The sequence below is a fragment of the Haliotis rubra genome, unplaced genomic scaffold (assembly GCF_003918875.1).
Source record: "Haliotis rubra isolate DU_JTF1 unplaced genomic scaffold, ASM391887v1 Scf16, whole genome shotgun sequence".
NCBI classification, from domain to species: Eukaryota; Metazoa; Mollusca; class Gastropoda; order Lepetellida; family Haliotidae; genus Haliotis; species Haliotis rubra.
Window position 1 is genome coordinate 2,206,842 of NW_025765558.1, and position 13,795 is coordinate 2,220,636.

General features: G+C 41.4%; 1 protein-coding gene across 1 annotated transcript; it reads right to left on the reverse strand.

The window, feature by feature from the left end:
• Positions 1–8,556: 8,556 nt before the first annotated feature.
• Positions 8,557–13,687, reverse strand: LOC124271392 (fucolectin-6-like). Its single transcript, XM_046706535.1, has 4 exons — positions 13,506–13,687; positions 12,754–12,835; positions 10,983–11,210; positions 8,557–9,612 (listed from the first exon to the last, which is right to left on the reverse strand). The coding sequence occupies exons 1-4, from the start codon at positions 13,680–13,682 to the stop codon at positions 9,365–9,367; spliced, it is 735 nt and encodes a 244-aa protein (XP_046562491.1). The 5' UTR covers positions 13,683–13,687; the 3' UTR covers positions 8,557–9,364.
• Between the last annotated feature and the right edge of the window lie 108 nt (positions 13,688–13,795).

The window sequence follows — 13,795 nt, forward strand, 5'->3', positions numbered from 1 at the left end:
TTTCGAGATCGGAATGAGCGTGTGAAAGATGCCAAGCAAAAGTGTGTTCAATACGAATGTACCATAACGGAAGTAAGCGGGTGATTATTACAAGAATCCATGATAGTCCACGCAGATGCAATTGACATGTTGGATGCACTGAAACATGTACTGACTGAGTTTGGTTTTACGCCGCTTTTAGCAATATTCCAGCAACATCACGGCGGGGGACACCAGAAATGAACTTTAGAAGATAAAATATGTTGTGTACACGCTATCTTGAAAAAACCCTCGAGAACTATATTGTCAGCATCTACCAAGACAATAAAAGAAGTATTCTGTTCTTATTATTATATTTCTGTTTGTGTTTATGTATGTATATTAAAACCTTGCCATGGTTTCTTACATTCGGAACACGTGAGTTCTTGCACAAGAAAGAATATGACTTCAAAGAAAGCTTTGGAAGTCAGTAGATATATAGTTCTCTGTTCAGCACTAGGGAGCACTTGGATTCCTCATTCCTCACTAGCACCTGGATTCCTCATTCCTCACTAGCACCTGGATTCCTCATTCCTCACTAGCACCTGGATTCCTCGTTATTCCTCATTCCTCACTAGCACCTGGATTTTTCATTATTCCTCATTCCTCACTTGCACCTGGATTCCTCATTCCTCACTAGCACCTGGATTCCTCATTCTTCACTAGCACCTGGATTCCTCATTCCTCACTAGCACCTGGATTCCTCGTTATTCCTCATTCCTCACTAGCACCTGGATTTTTCATTATTCCTCATTCCTCACTTGCACCTGGATTCCTCATTCCTCACTAGCACCTGGATTCTTCATTCTCACTATCACCTGGATTCCTCATTCCTCACTAGCACCTGGATTCTTCATTCTCACTATCACCTGGGATTCTTCATTTCTCACTAGCACTGGAATTCTTCATTTCTCACTAGCACCTGGGATTCCTCATTCCTCACTAGGGTCACCTGGGATTCCTCACACCGTTCAGCACCTGGATTCCTCACTATTCCTCATTCTTCACTAGCACCTAACATTCCTCATTCCCCACTAGCACCTGGCATTCCTCATTATTCCTCATTCCTCACTAGCACATGGATTCCACATTGCTCACTAGCACCTGGGATTCCTCATTCCTCAATAGCACCTGGGATTCCTCATTATTCCTCATTCTTCACTAGCACCTGGGATTCCTCACACTGTTCCTCATTCTTCACTAGCACCTGGGATTCCTCACACTGTTCCTCATTCTTCACCAGCACCGGGGGTTCCTCATTCTTCACTAGCACCTGGAATTCCTCATTCTTCACTAGCACCTGGGATTCCTCATTCCTCACTAGCACCTGGGATTCCTCATTATTCCTCATTCTTCACTAGCAGCACCTGGGATTCCTCACCTGGGACACTGTTATTCCTCATTCTTCACTAGCACCTGGGATTCCTCACACTGTTCCTCATTCTTCACTAGCACCTGGGATTCCTCACTGTTCCTCATTCTTCACTAGCAACTGGGATTCCTCACACTGTTCCTCATTCTTCACTAGCACTGGGATTCTTCACACTGTTCCTCATTCTTCACTAGCACCTGGAATTCCTCATTCTTCACTAGCACCTGGGATTCCTCATTCCTCACTAGCACCTGGGATTCCTCATTATTCCTCATTCTTCACTAGCACCTGGGATTTCTCACACTGTTCCTCATTCTTCACTAGCACCTGGGATTCCTCATTATTCCCCATTCTTCACTAGCACCTGGGATTCCTCACACTGTTCCTCATTCTTCACTAGCACCTTTGATTCCTCATTATTCCTCATTCTTCACTAGCAACTGGGATTCCTCATTCCTCACTAGCACCTGGGATTCCTCATTATTCCTCATTCTTCACTAGCACCTGGGATTCCTCATTCCTCACTAGCACCTGGGATTCCTCATTATTCCTCATTCTTCACTAGCACCTGGGATTTCTCACACTGTTCCTCATTCTTCACTAGCACCTGGGATTCCTCATTATTCCTCATTCTTCACTAGCACCTGGGATTCCTCACACTGTTCCTCATTCTTCACTAGCACTGGGATTCTTCACACTGTTCCTCATTCTTCACTAGCACCTGGAATTCCTCATTCTTCACTAGCACCTGGGATTCCTCATTCCTCACTAGCACCTGGGATTCCTCATTATTCCTCATTCTTCACTAGCACCTGGGATTTCTCACACTGTTCCTCATTCTTCACTAGCACCTGGGATTCCTCATTATTCCCCATTCTTCACTAGCACCTGGGATTCCTCACACTGTTCCTCATTCTTCACTAGCACCTTTGATTCCTCATTATTCCTCATTCTTCACTAGCACCTGGGATTCCTCATTCTTCACTAGCACCTGGGATTCCTCATTATTCCTCATTCTTCACTAGCACCGGGGATTCCTCATTCTTCACTAGCACCTGGGATTCCTCATTCCTCGCTAGCACCTGGGATTCCTCATTATTCCTCATTCTTCACTAGCACCTGGGATTCCTCACACTGTTCCTCATTCTTCACTAGCACCTGGGATTCCTCATTATTCCTCATTCTTCACTAGCACCTGGGATTCCTCACACTGTTCAGCACCTGGTTGCACCTGGATTTCTCATTATTCCTCACTCCTCACCTGGGAAGCGCCTGCGACTCTGAAGTCGCATCCACGCCAAACGCAGTTGGGGCGAAACGGGCTTACGCTACACCACAATAGCAATTAAGGTACACTTGAGAGGAGAGCCACGCTATTCTAGAGTCCTTTTGAGTCGTGCAAACACAGATACGACACAAGTAATATTAACCCTTCAATTGTAATCTCAGTTTTACATTGACATCCATCAGGGGAATCTGTTGCCACACAATAATAATCAAGATATATTTGAGAGGAGATCCCCGATACTCCAACTATAGAGTTACGAATTGAAGGGGCAAGAAGTAGCCCTGATACGTCGCGTTGTAAACATTAAAGAAGTTGTAAATTCATACCAAACGTTGTTATTACAACACGCTTAGTTTTAACCCGGTTTCACACACCACCAGCACACGTAACACACCACACGTCACACGTCACACGTCACACACCATACACCACACTTCACACACCACACACCAAAAACCACACACCACACACACTGCGTAGGCAGTCCCAAGTATGGTGATCTACCTTCAGTTGCTGGTGATCTATGGCCTGGTTTTTTTTATAGTGTATTGTCCTGATTAATATCAATATCACTTTTAGAGATAGATGCTAGTTTTAAATTCTTGTTTCTGTGATATTCTAGTCGGTTTTAAAATATTTTTAAGGAATGGAGAGTTAAATTCTCTAGAACTGCAAACGTTGCTCTGCAAACTTATTCTCAGAGATTGTCAAACTAATGAAGATGTGTTATGGCATAGATGTTCGTCCTTATGATTACGTCATGTTTTGTTACATTACACTACCGGACAAACGAAAGTACACACTTGATACCTGAATTTGAGCAAAACAGTACAAATATAATGAAAACGTTACAAAGTTGAAAAGGAGATCCTTAAGTCAACAACGGTATCAAATATATCAAGATCGAATATCCATTGACTACTTAAAACAAGGGACTATACTTTAGATTCATTTAGTATTTATGCAGAAGATATATGATTGTCACTTATGACTGCAACTTTTTGCGCAGTAAAACGCCAAGGGTCCAATTCCCTATTGGCAAGATTATGGCAATATGGGCTTCCGTATATGTTTCACTCAAGGACATCAAGGAGAAATATCCTGCTCCAAGTATACTTTGCTGTGATGTTTTTGAAAACACTACCAAAACAGTAGACGATGTTATGACACATGCGACTAAGAGCGCGACGCCAAGATATAATTTATTTACTGACAGATAAAATACATTGTTAATCGACACTAATGCCATTGTTTGCTTCCTAACGGTAAACACTGACCCGGAAATATTATCTTGACGAAAAATCAATATGTTGGTAATGGTGTTTTACTATTAGGGTGCTACAAACAGTAATTCGATATGGATTATTGATGTTCTCAGCCTCATTAAATATATAACTGTATAAAATGACATACGTCAACCAGCATGACCAATTCTAGGTCGAATTTTCACTGGTTAAATTGAATTGTACATGTACATTAGCTCAACATTTTCAAACATAAGTTAATAATATGCATTTACGAATTTCATACTTGTAAGGTGAGGTGAGGTGAGGTGAAATTGGGTTTAACGTCGTGCTTGAGAATATTTCGCTCATATGACGACGTGCATGCGTGTGTATATGTATGTGCGGCTGCTTGTACTAGCCTAGACTTAAGCTGGTGTTATAGTGCTAGCCCACTGAGATACCATGCCGCAGTGAAGCATGAATACCCCACTCAGACACATTATACTGACTCCGAGCCGACCAGTCCTTGTTGCACCAATTAATGCCGAGCGAGAGGCAGGGACCAACAAGTACCATATTTTATCGTCTTTTGGTATGACGCGGTCGGGCGGACGCTCTAACCCCTACACCACGGAGGCGGTCCATACCTGTAAGGGGCGGCGGGGTAGCCCACCTCTCCCAGCTACGGCTTACCCTTACAATAACACCAGCTCCAGCCCTACAGCATACATTGTCTTCTCCGACGTCCGCGCCCCTAGCAATCACTCCATTTCAATCCCGTCTCATCAATCACCCTCACCAACAATATCCCACCTCTCCCCTCAGGCACGGCCACCCACCCATTCTTCTATATACCAACCAAACTCGCCTTCTTTGCTCCCTCCCCCCACCCCCACCCCTCACCTTCTTTAAACCCTATTTGTTTATTTTATAGGCGCCCTTATGTATACCACAATGCAGCTTAACTGTATTATCTATATAAAGTCCACCTATGCTATACCTATCTCTCATTCCCCACCCCCATCCACCCCACCCTCACCCTAGGCCCCCGTTTTCTCATAACCTATCAAATACTTACCACTCTCTCTCTTAGTAAACCACAAACCACCTCTTGTTTTCGCTTCCTTTCCCTTTATAAATTCGGCTTTTTGTTATTTTTATCTTATGTTTTAACGTTTTTATTAAAAAATTCATTTAGGTTAACGTCCCTACATTTACATTTTTGGGGGCATGGTATATTATTCCTTATCACCAACTATTCATATTTATTGTTAAAACCCACCTGCCCCGTCGGCGAAATTGGCACCCGCCAGAAGCCGACGTAAAATCATCAAACTCGTCGTCCTAGTGGTTAAAGTGTTCGTTAGCTCGTCACGCCGAAGACCCGCATGGGTACAATGGGTGAAGCCCATTTCTGGTGTCCCCCGCCGTGATATTGCTGGAATATTGCTTAAAGCGGCGTAAAACTAAACTCACTCACTTATACTTACAAACACACATAGTTGAGGAATATGCCACAATCCTCTAATAAACTCGATTAATTATTTGGCACATTCCCATATCCATCATGATTTAAATAGTTGTTTCTGAGGGCAAATATTCTTGATAATTTAGAGCTCAAACGTCGTTGTTCCATCAGAGGCATTTTGTTACTAGTAGAGGATATGCGACACGATTTAGTCTTAGTCTGGTCAGGTAAAAGCTCACATTTCCGTGTGTACCCGGATGTACCCGATGGTACTCTGGTGAACATTGTGGTGACGTGCACCGGATTGAGGCTCCCTAGCCTCCAGACGTCCAAAGGCAATGTTTCTATTTACAACAATAAGTCGAGATATTCATGAAGCTGATAAATGATAATAACTGTCTAAAAGCAAAGCGGCCTTATTTTGGCAACGCCCTGCTCACGAGTCCTCAACTGCACGTGCGTGTGCACCACTTTTTCTCCATGACATTCTTATGCGAGTTGACACTTTCGAACGTAAACGTTGAACGTGCATTACAGTTTCCGAAGATCCGTCTTTGCGCCGTGTATTCGTTCCATGTACACAAGCCGAAGACCCGGGTTCGAATCCCCACATGGGTACAACGTGTGAAGCCCATTTCTGGTGTCCCCCCGCCGTGATATTGCTGGAATATTGCTAAAAGCGGCGTAAAATCAAACTCACTCACTCACTCACTCCATGTACACAAGCCAGTATTATAATGGCGAAATTATAAAATTAAAAAATATCTGAAATTTCATATACGTTTTTTTGTGAATATATAAACTATTGTTGTGAAGACAATATATTTAATCCAAAGCACAACTTGTTTTACTGCCTTATGTCATGTATTACGATGAGCAATGTTAACTGTTAATGCAAAAAAACACTTTCTTTGGTTTAGTTTTATACTAAAAGTATAAATGAAGGCATACTAAGTACTAAGAGTTGTAAGGCAAACCTTTATTTAACATGGTAATCAGTGTGTGAAATAGTTTACACATTTTGCTACGCCTGAAAGTTACTAGCCCACAAAATAATTCACTAGCCCGAAATTTGAATGTAGAAACTAAGCAAAATATTACAAAATAGATGAGACTAAGACACTATCGGCATGACACGGGTTTCATCATGAAGCTGCTAATATGATCAACATTTTATCAGGCCATAATCTTGCATGATTTAAAAGTGTATTACAACTTACCAAGTCGGAGACAGTGATATATTTACAACATGACCCCGTGAAAATTCACTAGCTAGCCAGTCGGGCCAGTGACTGTGGAGATTTACTGGCCCGACTGGATTTATACTAGATATTGTCTAATAGTCATACAATACATCAAACGTCGAGGTGCACATTGTTCCCATCCCAGGCCGTTGCCAGATGTGCTGGGGACTGGGAAGTGATGTTGTGATGGTACGCGTGGCTGGGAATGTAATGCACATGCCTAATCCGAAATATAAGGAACCTTGTGAGAATTGCATGATTTAAGCAAATTTTATTCATTATGAGTAATGAAAAGGATTGGCAAACAAGCCAAAAGCTTATCTTAATGCCACTCCAGTACAACAGCCTTGTTTATGTACATATGTATGACATTTCAACGGTAAATAATTAAATGACCTTGAATTTGATGAATGAAATAAATTCATTCACAGTAGGTTTACAGTTATGTATTACATTATATTTCAGTACATTAATTCTTAAAACTTAAATCGACAAGATTTTTCGATAAAACAATGAACAGATTTAACAATTTGCAAATTTTCAATTTCTGATGCTTGAATATTTCCATAAAGGACCGATTTGAGATTTTATCCATTTCTATAAAATGCATATCATTTTCTTAAATTATCATAATTTGGACACAGAAAGAAATAGTGTAAATTATCTTCACAAAATGCACCAGAGGAACAAGATGGGTCATTAGATATAAAACGAGAATTGCATGAGAATTATGTACTATTGTTTTACTGCCGTCGTGTAGATTTGTAAGCAATAAAACACGTGAATCTACAATCAAACTTTGAAAGAAATATGGATACAGGTAGAAGACAATAATATCAACAGACTATGTATATGTGTGTGTGCGTGTGCGTGTACGCGTGCGTGTGCTTGTACCTGTGAACGTTTCACATACAAGTCGTCTAGATTTTGTACAGTGCATTCGAAAAGAAAGAGTTGGTTAATTGGTATTATTGATTTCTTGTAGCTGTAACTTGCTGATAGACAGTTGCTAACAACAGACTTTGTGCATGTCTAATAAGATACAAAAAACAAGAACTAATCTCTTTTTCCATGCTATATCATATATTTCAAAGCTGAACTGACGATCAAAAGACAGTGGGAGCATGGTCCCAAATCAACTTAAATATGTTCAAAGGTGTTCTGACTGTGACTTTGAGTACATGTTGTCAAGCCACCACAGACATCGAACACAATTGTATGGAATCCTGGAAGGGACATTGTCGCGTTGTCGCATTGTCGCGTTGTCGCCCTCTCAAGTACAAGCAAAATTAAACAAAACGCGACACGCGACATCGCGACAACGCGACATTTCGCCCATTTGTCGCATTGTCGCGATGTCGCGTGTCGCGTTTGGAATAATATATTTTTCATTCCTCCAAGGGCGACACGCGACATAGCGACAATTTTCAAGGTCAAAATATGTCGCGTTGTCGCGCGTCGCCCAATGTAAGATGTGTAAAACAGCCTAAAATTAACTAAAACGCGACACGCGACAATGCGACATTTTGATGAAATGTCGCGTTGTCGCATTGTCGCGTGTCGCGCTTTGTTAAAATATTGAGTGAGTGAGTGAGTGAGTTTGGTTTTACGCCGCTTTTAGCAATATTCCAGCAATATCACGGCGGGGGGACACCAGAAATGGGCTTAACACATTGTACCCATGTGGGGAATCGAACCCGGGTCTTCGGCGTGACGAGCGAACGCCTTAACCACTAGGCTACCCCACCGCCCCCCTGTTAAAATATTGAGTATAGTATGTATTATAACATATGACTAAAGCGCGACACGCGACAATGCCACATATTATATGTCGCATTGTCGCGTGTCGCGTTTTGGTTTATTTTGCCTCACTTTACTTGTTTTTGACAACGCGACAATGCGACATAGCGACAATATCCCTTCTAGGATTCGATACAATTGCGACGTTGCTTGCTCCTCACGTTCCTTGTCCAACGCAGACAATTGAGTCAATGTCGAAATGTTGAAGTTACCATTTGGGACATTCCCTTGTGTCGTGTATATCATTACCTATCTCAATCGACTGTTTTTAATGTGGACATATCATGCATATATGTTTCAACAAAATCTTGGTTTTCGTGGTATTCCACCGATAATATCCGAGGTGTTTTGGCAACATGTACCATAATGTTTATGCAAAAATATCTGCAGTTTCACATGCACTCGATCGAACAGAACAGTTTAAACAAGCAGTCCGAGAGTGTTCAGTATGGATTCTTATAAGGGGCAGTACTGCGTTGTCGTATTGTCGCGTTTTCGCCTTCACAAAAACAAACAAAAAGTGTCAAAATTAACCAAAGCGCGACAATGCGATAACGCGACATTTTAGCCATTTGTCGCATTGTCGCTACATGTGTCGCATTGTCGCGTTTTCGATGAATAAAACAACATTATTCAAAGTGCGACAACATAAGTTGTTTTGTATTTTTCTGTACAAAATTGCTGACCTCTTCCCACCCCAGTACATTTGTACAAAATTAATGAGACCCTGCCCCCCTACCTTTCTCCAGAGCAAAATGGGAGACCCCCTCTTAAAATCATCATCATCATCATCATCATCATCATCATCATCATCATCACCTTTCCCCCTAGGCATAAACTCCTGTATTTTACTATCTCATGTAGTAGAATTCAAGAAAAGATAACACCCGGAGAGGGGAGCATGTTTAAAAAACACCACTAATAACATCATGTTATCATTTATCCACACTACTGTAAAGGCTTAAAGCCAAAGACCTGGACTTCACAAAACTGGAGGAGATCTTTCCTATTAAGGGTATTCGTTCCACTAAGTCTCATGAAGCGGCCAGTGACGCGTGACGTACACTGCAGGGCAACTGTCCTGCCCGGCTCTGTCACGGCTCCATTGTACATGTAACACTGTTGTGGGCTGACATGGGGGTTCCCAGCAGGGTCGCCTCGATACACGTCGATACTAAAGTCGTGAAGTCGTTCAGCTGAAACAAAACTTTTTTAATTTCATAGGTTTGTTTGTTTTCTGTTTAACGTCGCACTCAACAATATTCCAGCTCGATGGCGTCGGTCTGTAATTAATCGAGTCTGGACCAGACAATCCCTTGATAAAGTACGATACCTGAAGCATGTATTATTACAATATTTATAATATACTCTCCCAATAAAGAAACGCATATAGGAATTTCAACTTATGTTTATTTTGAAACATCTTGTAGGCTTTATGGGTCAATGAAATATAGCGAAATTGCACACTGGGAATGCAGACTTATCCGTCTTTGGCACTTTGATTCCACCCCACATCATAACACTGCCCCGGCCGAATCTGTCCACCTGGGGAACGCAAGAGTCGGTGAAACGTTCACGTCGACGTCTGTACACCCACATTCTTCCATCGCGTCGTTCCAATAGAAATCGTGATTCATCACTTAACCAGATTCTACGCCAATTCGGTAGGTTCCAGGCCTGAACGTTGGTGCACCATTGAACTCGATGTCGACGATGTTGTTTTCGAAGCACAGGGCCAAAATAAGGTCTTCTGGCACGTAAACCAGCCTCTCTCAACCTGTTCCTGATGGTCTGTGCAGAAAGCCTCCTCAATCCGGGTATTTGTCGAGCGGTACTGGTACCGTAGCTGTTCGATGACGCAGGTGATGTACCCGGATGTAGCGATCCTGCGTCGCAGTGGTCGCTCGAGGTCGCCCAATACGAGGGGCATCTGCTACCGAATTCTGCCGGCGACATCTCTCCCAGAGCCGTGAAATGGTGCTTTGGTGAACATTCATGCGTCGGGCAACTGCACGTTGAGACTGGCCAGCTTCAAGCAAACCAATGGCGATATGACGGTTGGCTTCACTTAGACGTGGCACTTTGCGTTCGTCAACAATATTCCAAATACAGTGAATAATCGACAGACAGCGATCAACCTTTTATACCCATCATTGACACTATCTGATCCCCAACTTTCACGTGCCTTGCATGTGAATTGTGTATTCTGTGACACTACACGCCGAAATTGAAAATCATGCTGTTAAATACGGGTATTTTACGGATGGTGCGTTTTGTTGTGATGTTTCAAAACATAAACACCATAGGACTCATCAACAGAGCAAAACCTTTTGTAAAATGAATCACGTTTTAAATCATTGCTATATGACATTGCTATTTTCATGATGCGTTTCTTTTTTGGGAGAGTATATTTATTTATAGATATTTATGAGATTATTAAACGAACGTTTTATTGCTATGGATATTATATTTAAAATTTAAGAAAGTTAACTGGTATTCTTTTATAGCCTTATTATAGCGTTATTATTTCAATATCATGAAGACAGCAGGCAAACGTTTATCTTACGGCCTTTATTTCTGTTGGTGACTCGAACTTCCACAACGACATAGGTGTCCTGGAGGTCCACCTGCCACCACGGTGAGAAATCACCAATATCAACAGCAAAACAGGATCCTGATGTCCACAGAGGGTTGACATCACCGTCCACAGCAACACCTGGCGGGAACGCATCACCTCGCCATATTGAACTTGCACTTGCTGGTTTGTCCTTTGCAATATTAGATAGAAATGCCTCTGTTGGAAGAAACAAATCCTTGATGATAGAAACACATTGGCAGGGTGTCCATTACAAGGACAGTGAAATACTACACAAACTACTGTCCATTTTTTCTCTTAATTACGATATAAAATAAGAATAGGTGAGTTTTACATCACTTTGCCAATACGACCAAAACCAAATTAAGCATGAACAAAGATAACTTACTAATGAAGAAGTTCTATAACCATAGAGCTTTTCCTGTTGTATTATCACATCAACTTCTAAATTCCACTGAAAGTAAGTGAGTTAATATTTAACGTCACATCGGCAATATTTCAGCCATATCGTGACGAGAACATATTTGACATTGAAATGGAACATATGGATATTATACAAACCTGTCGTCAAAGGACAATACAACAACTAGAATATCACAATTAGAATTAAAACTGGCGTGGAAAGTTAAAACTAATAGTACTATTTGGAGAATACAATATAAAAACAGGCTATAGATCGCCAACAACTGAAGGTAGATCACCATAACAGGGACCATGGGACTTACAGTACCTTTGCTACCTGCATGGAGTCTAGTTGGATTTACACCATCCCTTCAGCTGTTGGCGATTTTAAGAAATGTTAGCCAACATTAAATAACAAGAATACTACGTTTAAAAAGCCTGGTAAGTTTAAATTGACTTTGAAAGTTTTGGGACTTGCGTACCCTCTCAGGAGGACAATAATTTTACTATACTTCAACCCCCTTTGAGGGTCCACTTAAAGAAGTTAAATAGTGGCAGATAGATACAGTTTTGAAACGATATCAAGATTGTGGTCGTTTGATTTTCATATGGTTGTGGTTGTTTGTGAGCCAAACAAAGTGATGGTGTATACGCGTCAAAGGTCAAACCTAAATAACCCAAACCACAACTGTTCTAAATTAAGATTAAGATATGGTCGTACGAACTTCGTAGGTATTACAAAGGATGTACAGTTAGTAGGGCTGTAACGATGCATCGAACTATCGATGGATTGCAACTGATGAGTCTCCGATAGCAATTAATCGATGGTAGACACGAAAAACTATCGATACATCGATAGTATGTGTGACTATCGATAGTTTAGTAATTGACTTCCGTTGATAAATGCGCAGTGCAAAATACTGGAAGTACCAGATTCGTTCACTTTGATTTAGAGTACAGACTTGCAGGTTCATTGAGAATGTTTTAACTGTTTACTTGATCTGCGTTTCAACTTTCTTATCAGTTATTAAAAGAACTATTCATATAAACTATGCATTCACTTTGAAAATGACTTTAAATGACACAATTCAAGGAGAGAAAAATTACTGCAATAGCATTGCAATAGTTGGTTGCAATAGACTATCACTATCGAAGTAGTTTTTTCCCCCTCAATATTCACTCCTAAGAGTCAGTGTTTCACACACCATTTCCGGCTTTCGGAGTTTTACCCAACTGTTTGTTCATCAAAGCCAATTTCTGTCAATACTATTTCAGTGACCTTAGTGAAGTAGATCATGGCTGTAGACAATATGGATCCATCGTAAAGCATTGTACATACCACATTGCACATTGCCATTTCTCTTCACACTGCATCTCTCCGTGATTCCACATTGTTTGTTCTGACAAGGACCAAGTATTGTCTGTAACAATTATAATATGTGATGTTTAAGGACATGTAGAAATATGAACATTGTGTGAGTGGGTGAGTTTAGCTTTACGTTGCCAAATCATATTCCAGCAATGTCATGGCGGGGACACCAGAAATGGGCTTCACACATTGCACCCATGTGGGGAATAGAACCCGGGTCTTCGGCGTGACAAGCGAACGTTTTAATCACCAAGCTACCCCGACGCCCCTTTGTGGGCGTGCTCTCGGTAGGACATGACGTGCTTACTCTTTTCCCGATCACCCGGTGTCGTCATTGATTTTGAGGGATCGAGTCTTTACCAGAAAATCCAGTGATCAACAGCATGAGCATCGATCTACGCAATAGGGATACGAAGACATGTGTCAGCGAGCCTGACCACCCGATCGCGTTAGTCGCCTCTTACGACAAGCATGGGGTATTGAAGATCAATTCTAACTCGGATCTTCATGGTTTCTTATGATTTGTGTAAGGAAAACAGGATGACTTTATCATCATGAGCTAGCGAAGCAATAAACGTTTTGCAGCAACATAAGAGTTTTAAACCTGAAAATATTTTACCCTAATATCGAGCTAAACATTGTGATTTCCTTGATTTTGCAGGCAATAGAGCTCGACCCATGTCTATACACATTTATTAACATTCATGCAGTTCCAGTCTTACCTTGTTCCAGTTCATAATTCTACTGTGGATGAAGCCAGTGTCTTCCCCACCTCCTTCCATATACTGGAGAACATTTAGATGACACTTTCTTGGGCCTGATTCAAATTGGAAGGATTTGCATATCCCATAAGAGGCACATTCAGCAGCACAGGCGAACAGAGATGACTTTTCGATCATCTTAAACGTTGATGCAACTAGATGTTTTCCATATTGTAGATCCGGCATACATGTGTTAGTGAACTGTACCAAACTCCCAAGTATTAGGCAACAAATGTACATGATTTCGATAC

What these genes read in the sequence shown, in the direction of transcription:
- LOC124271392 (XM_046706535.1), bottom strand. Translation starts at nt 13,682, where the DNA reads ATGATCGAAAAGTCATCTCTGTTCGCCTGTGCTGCTGAATGTGCCTCT. An exon ending in AAATGGCAATGTGCAATGTG is followed by an intron (nt 11,211 to 12,753) that starts GTATGTACAATG and finishes TTCTTCCAACAG; the next exon opens with AGGCATTTCTATCTAATATT. An exon ending in CACCAACAGAAATAAAGGCC is followed by an intron (nt 9,613 to 10,982) that starts GTAAGATAAACG and finishes GTTTTGTTTCAG; the next exon opens with CTGAACGACTTCACGACTTT.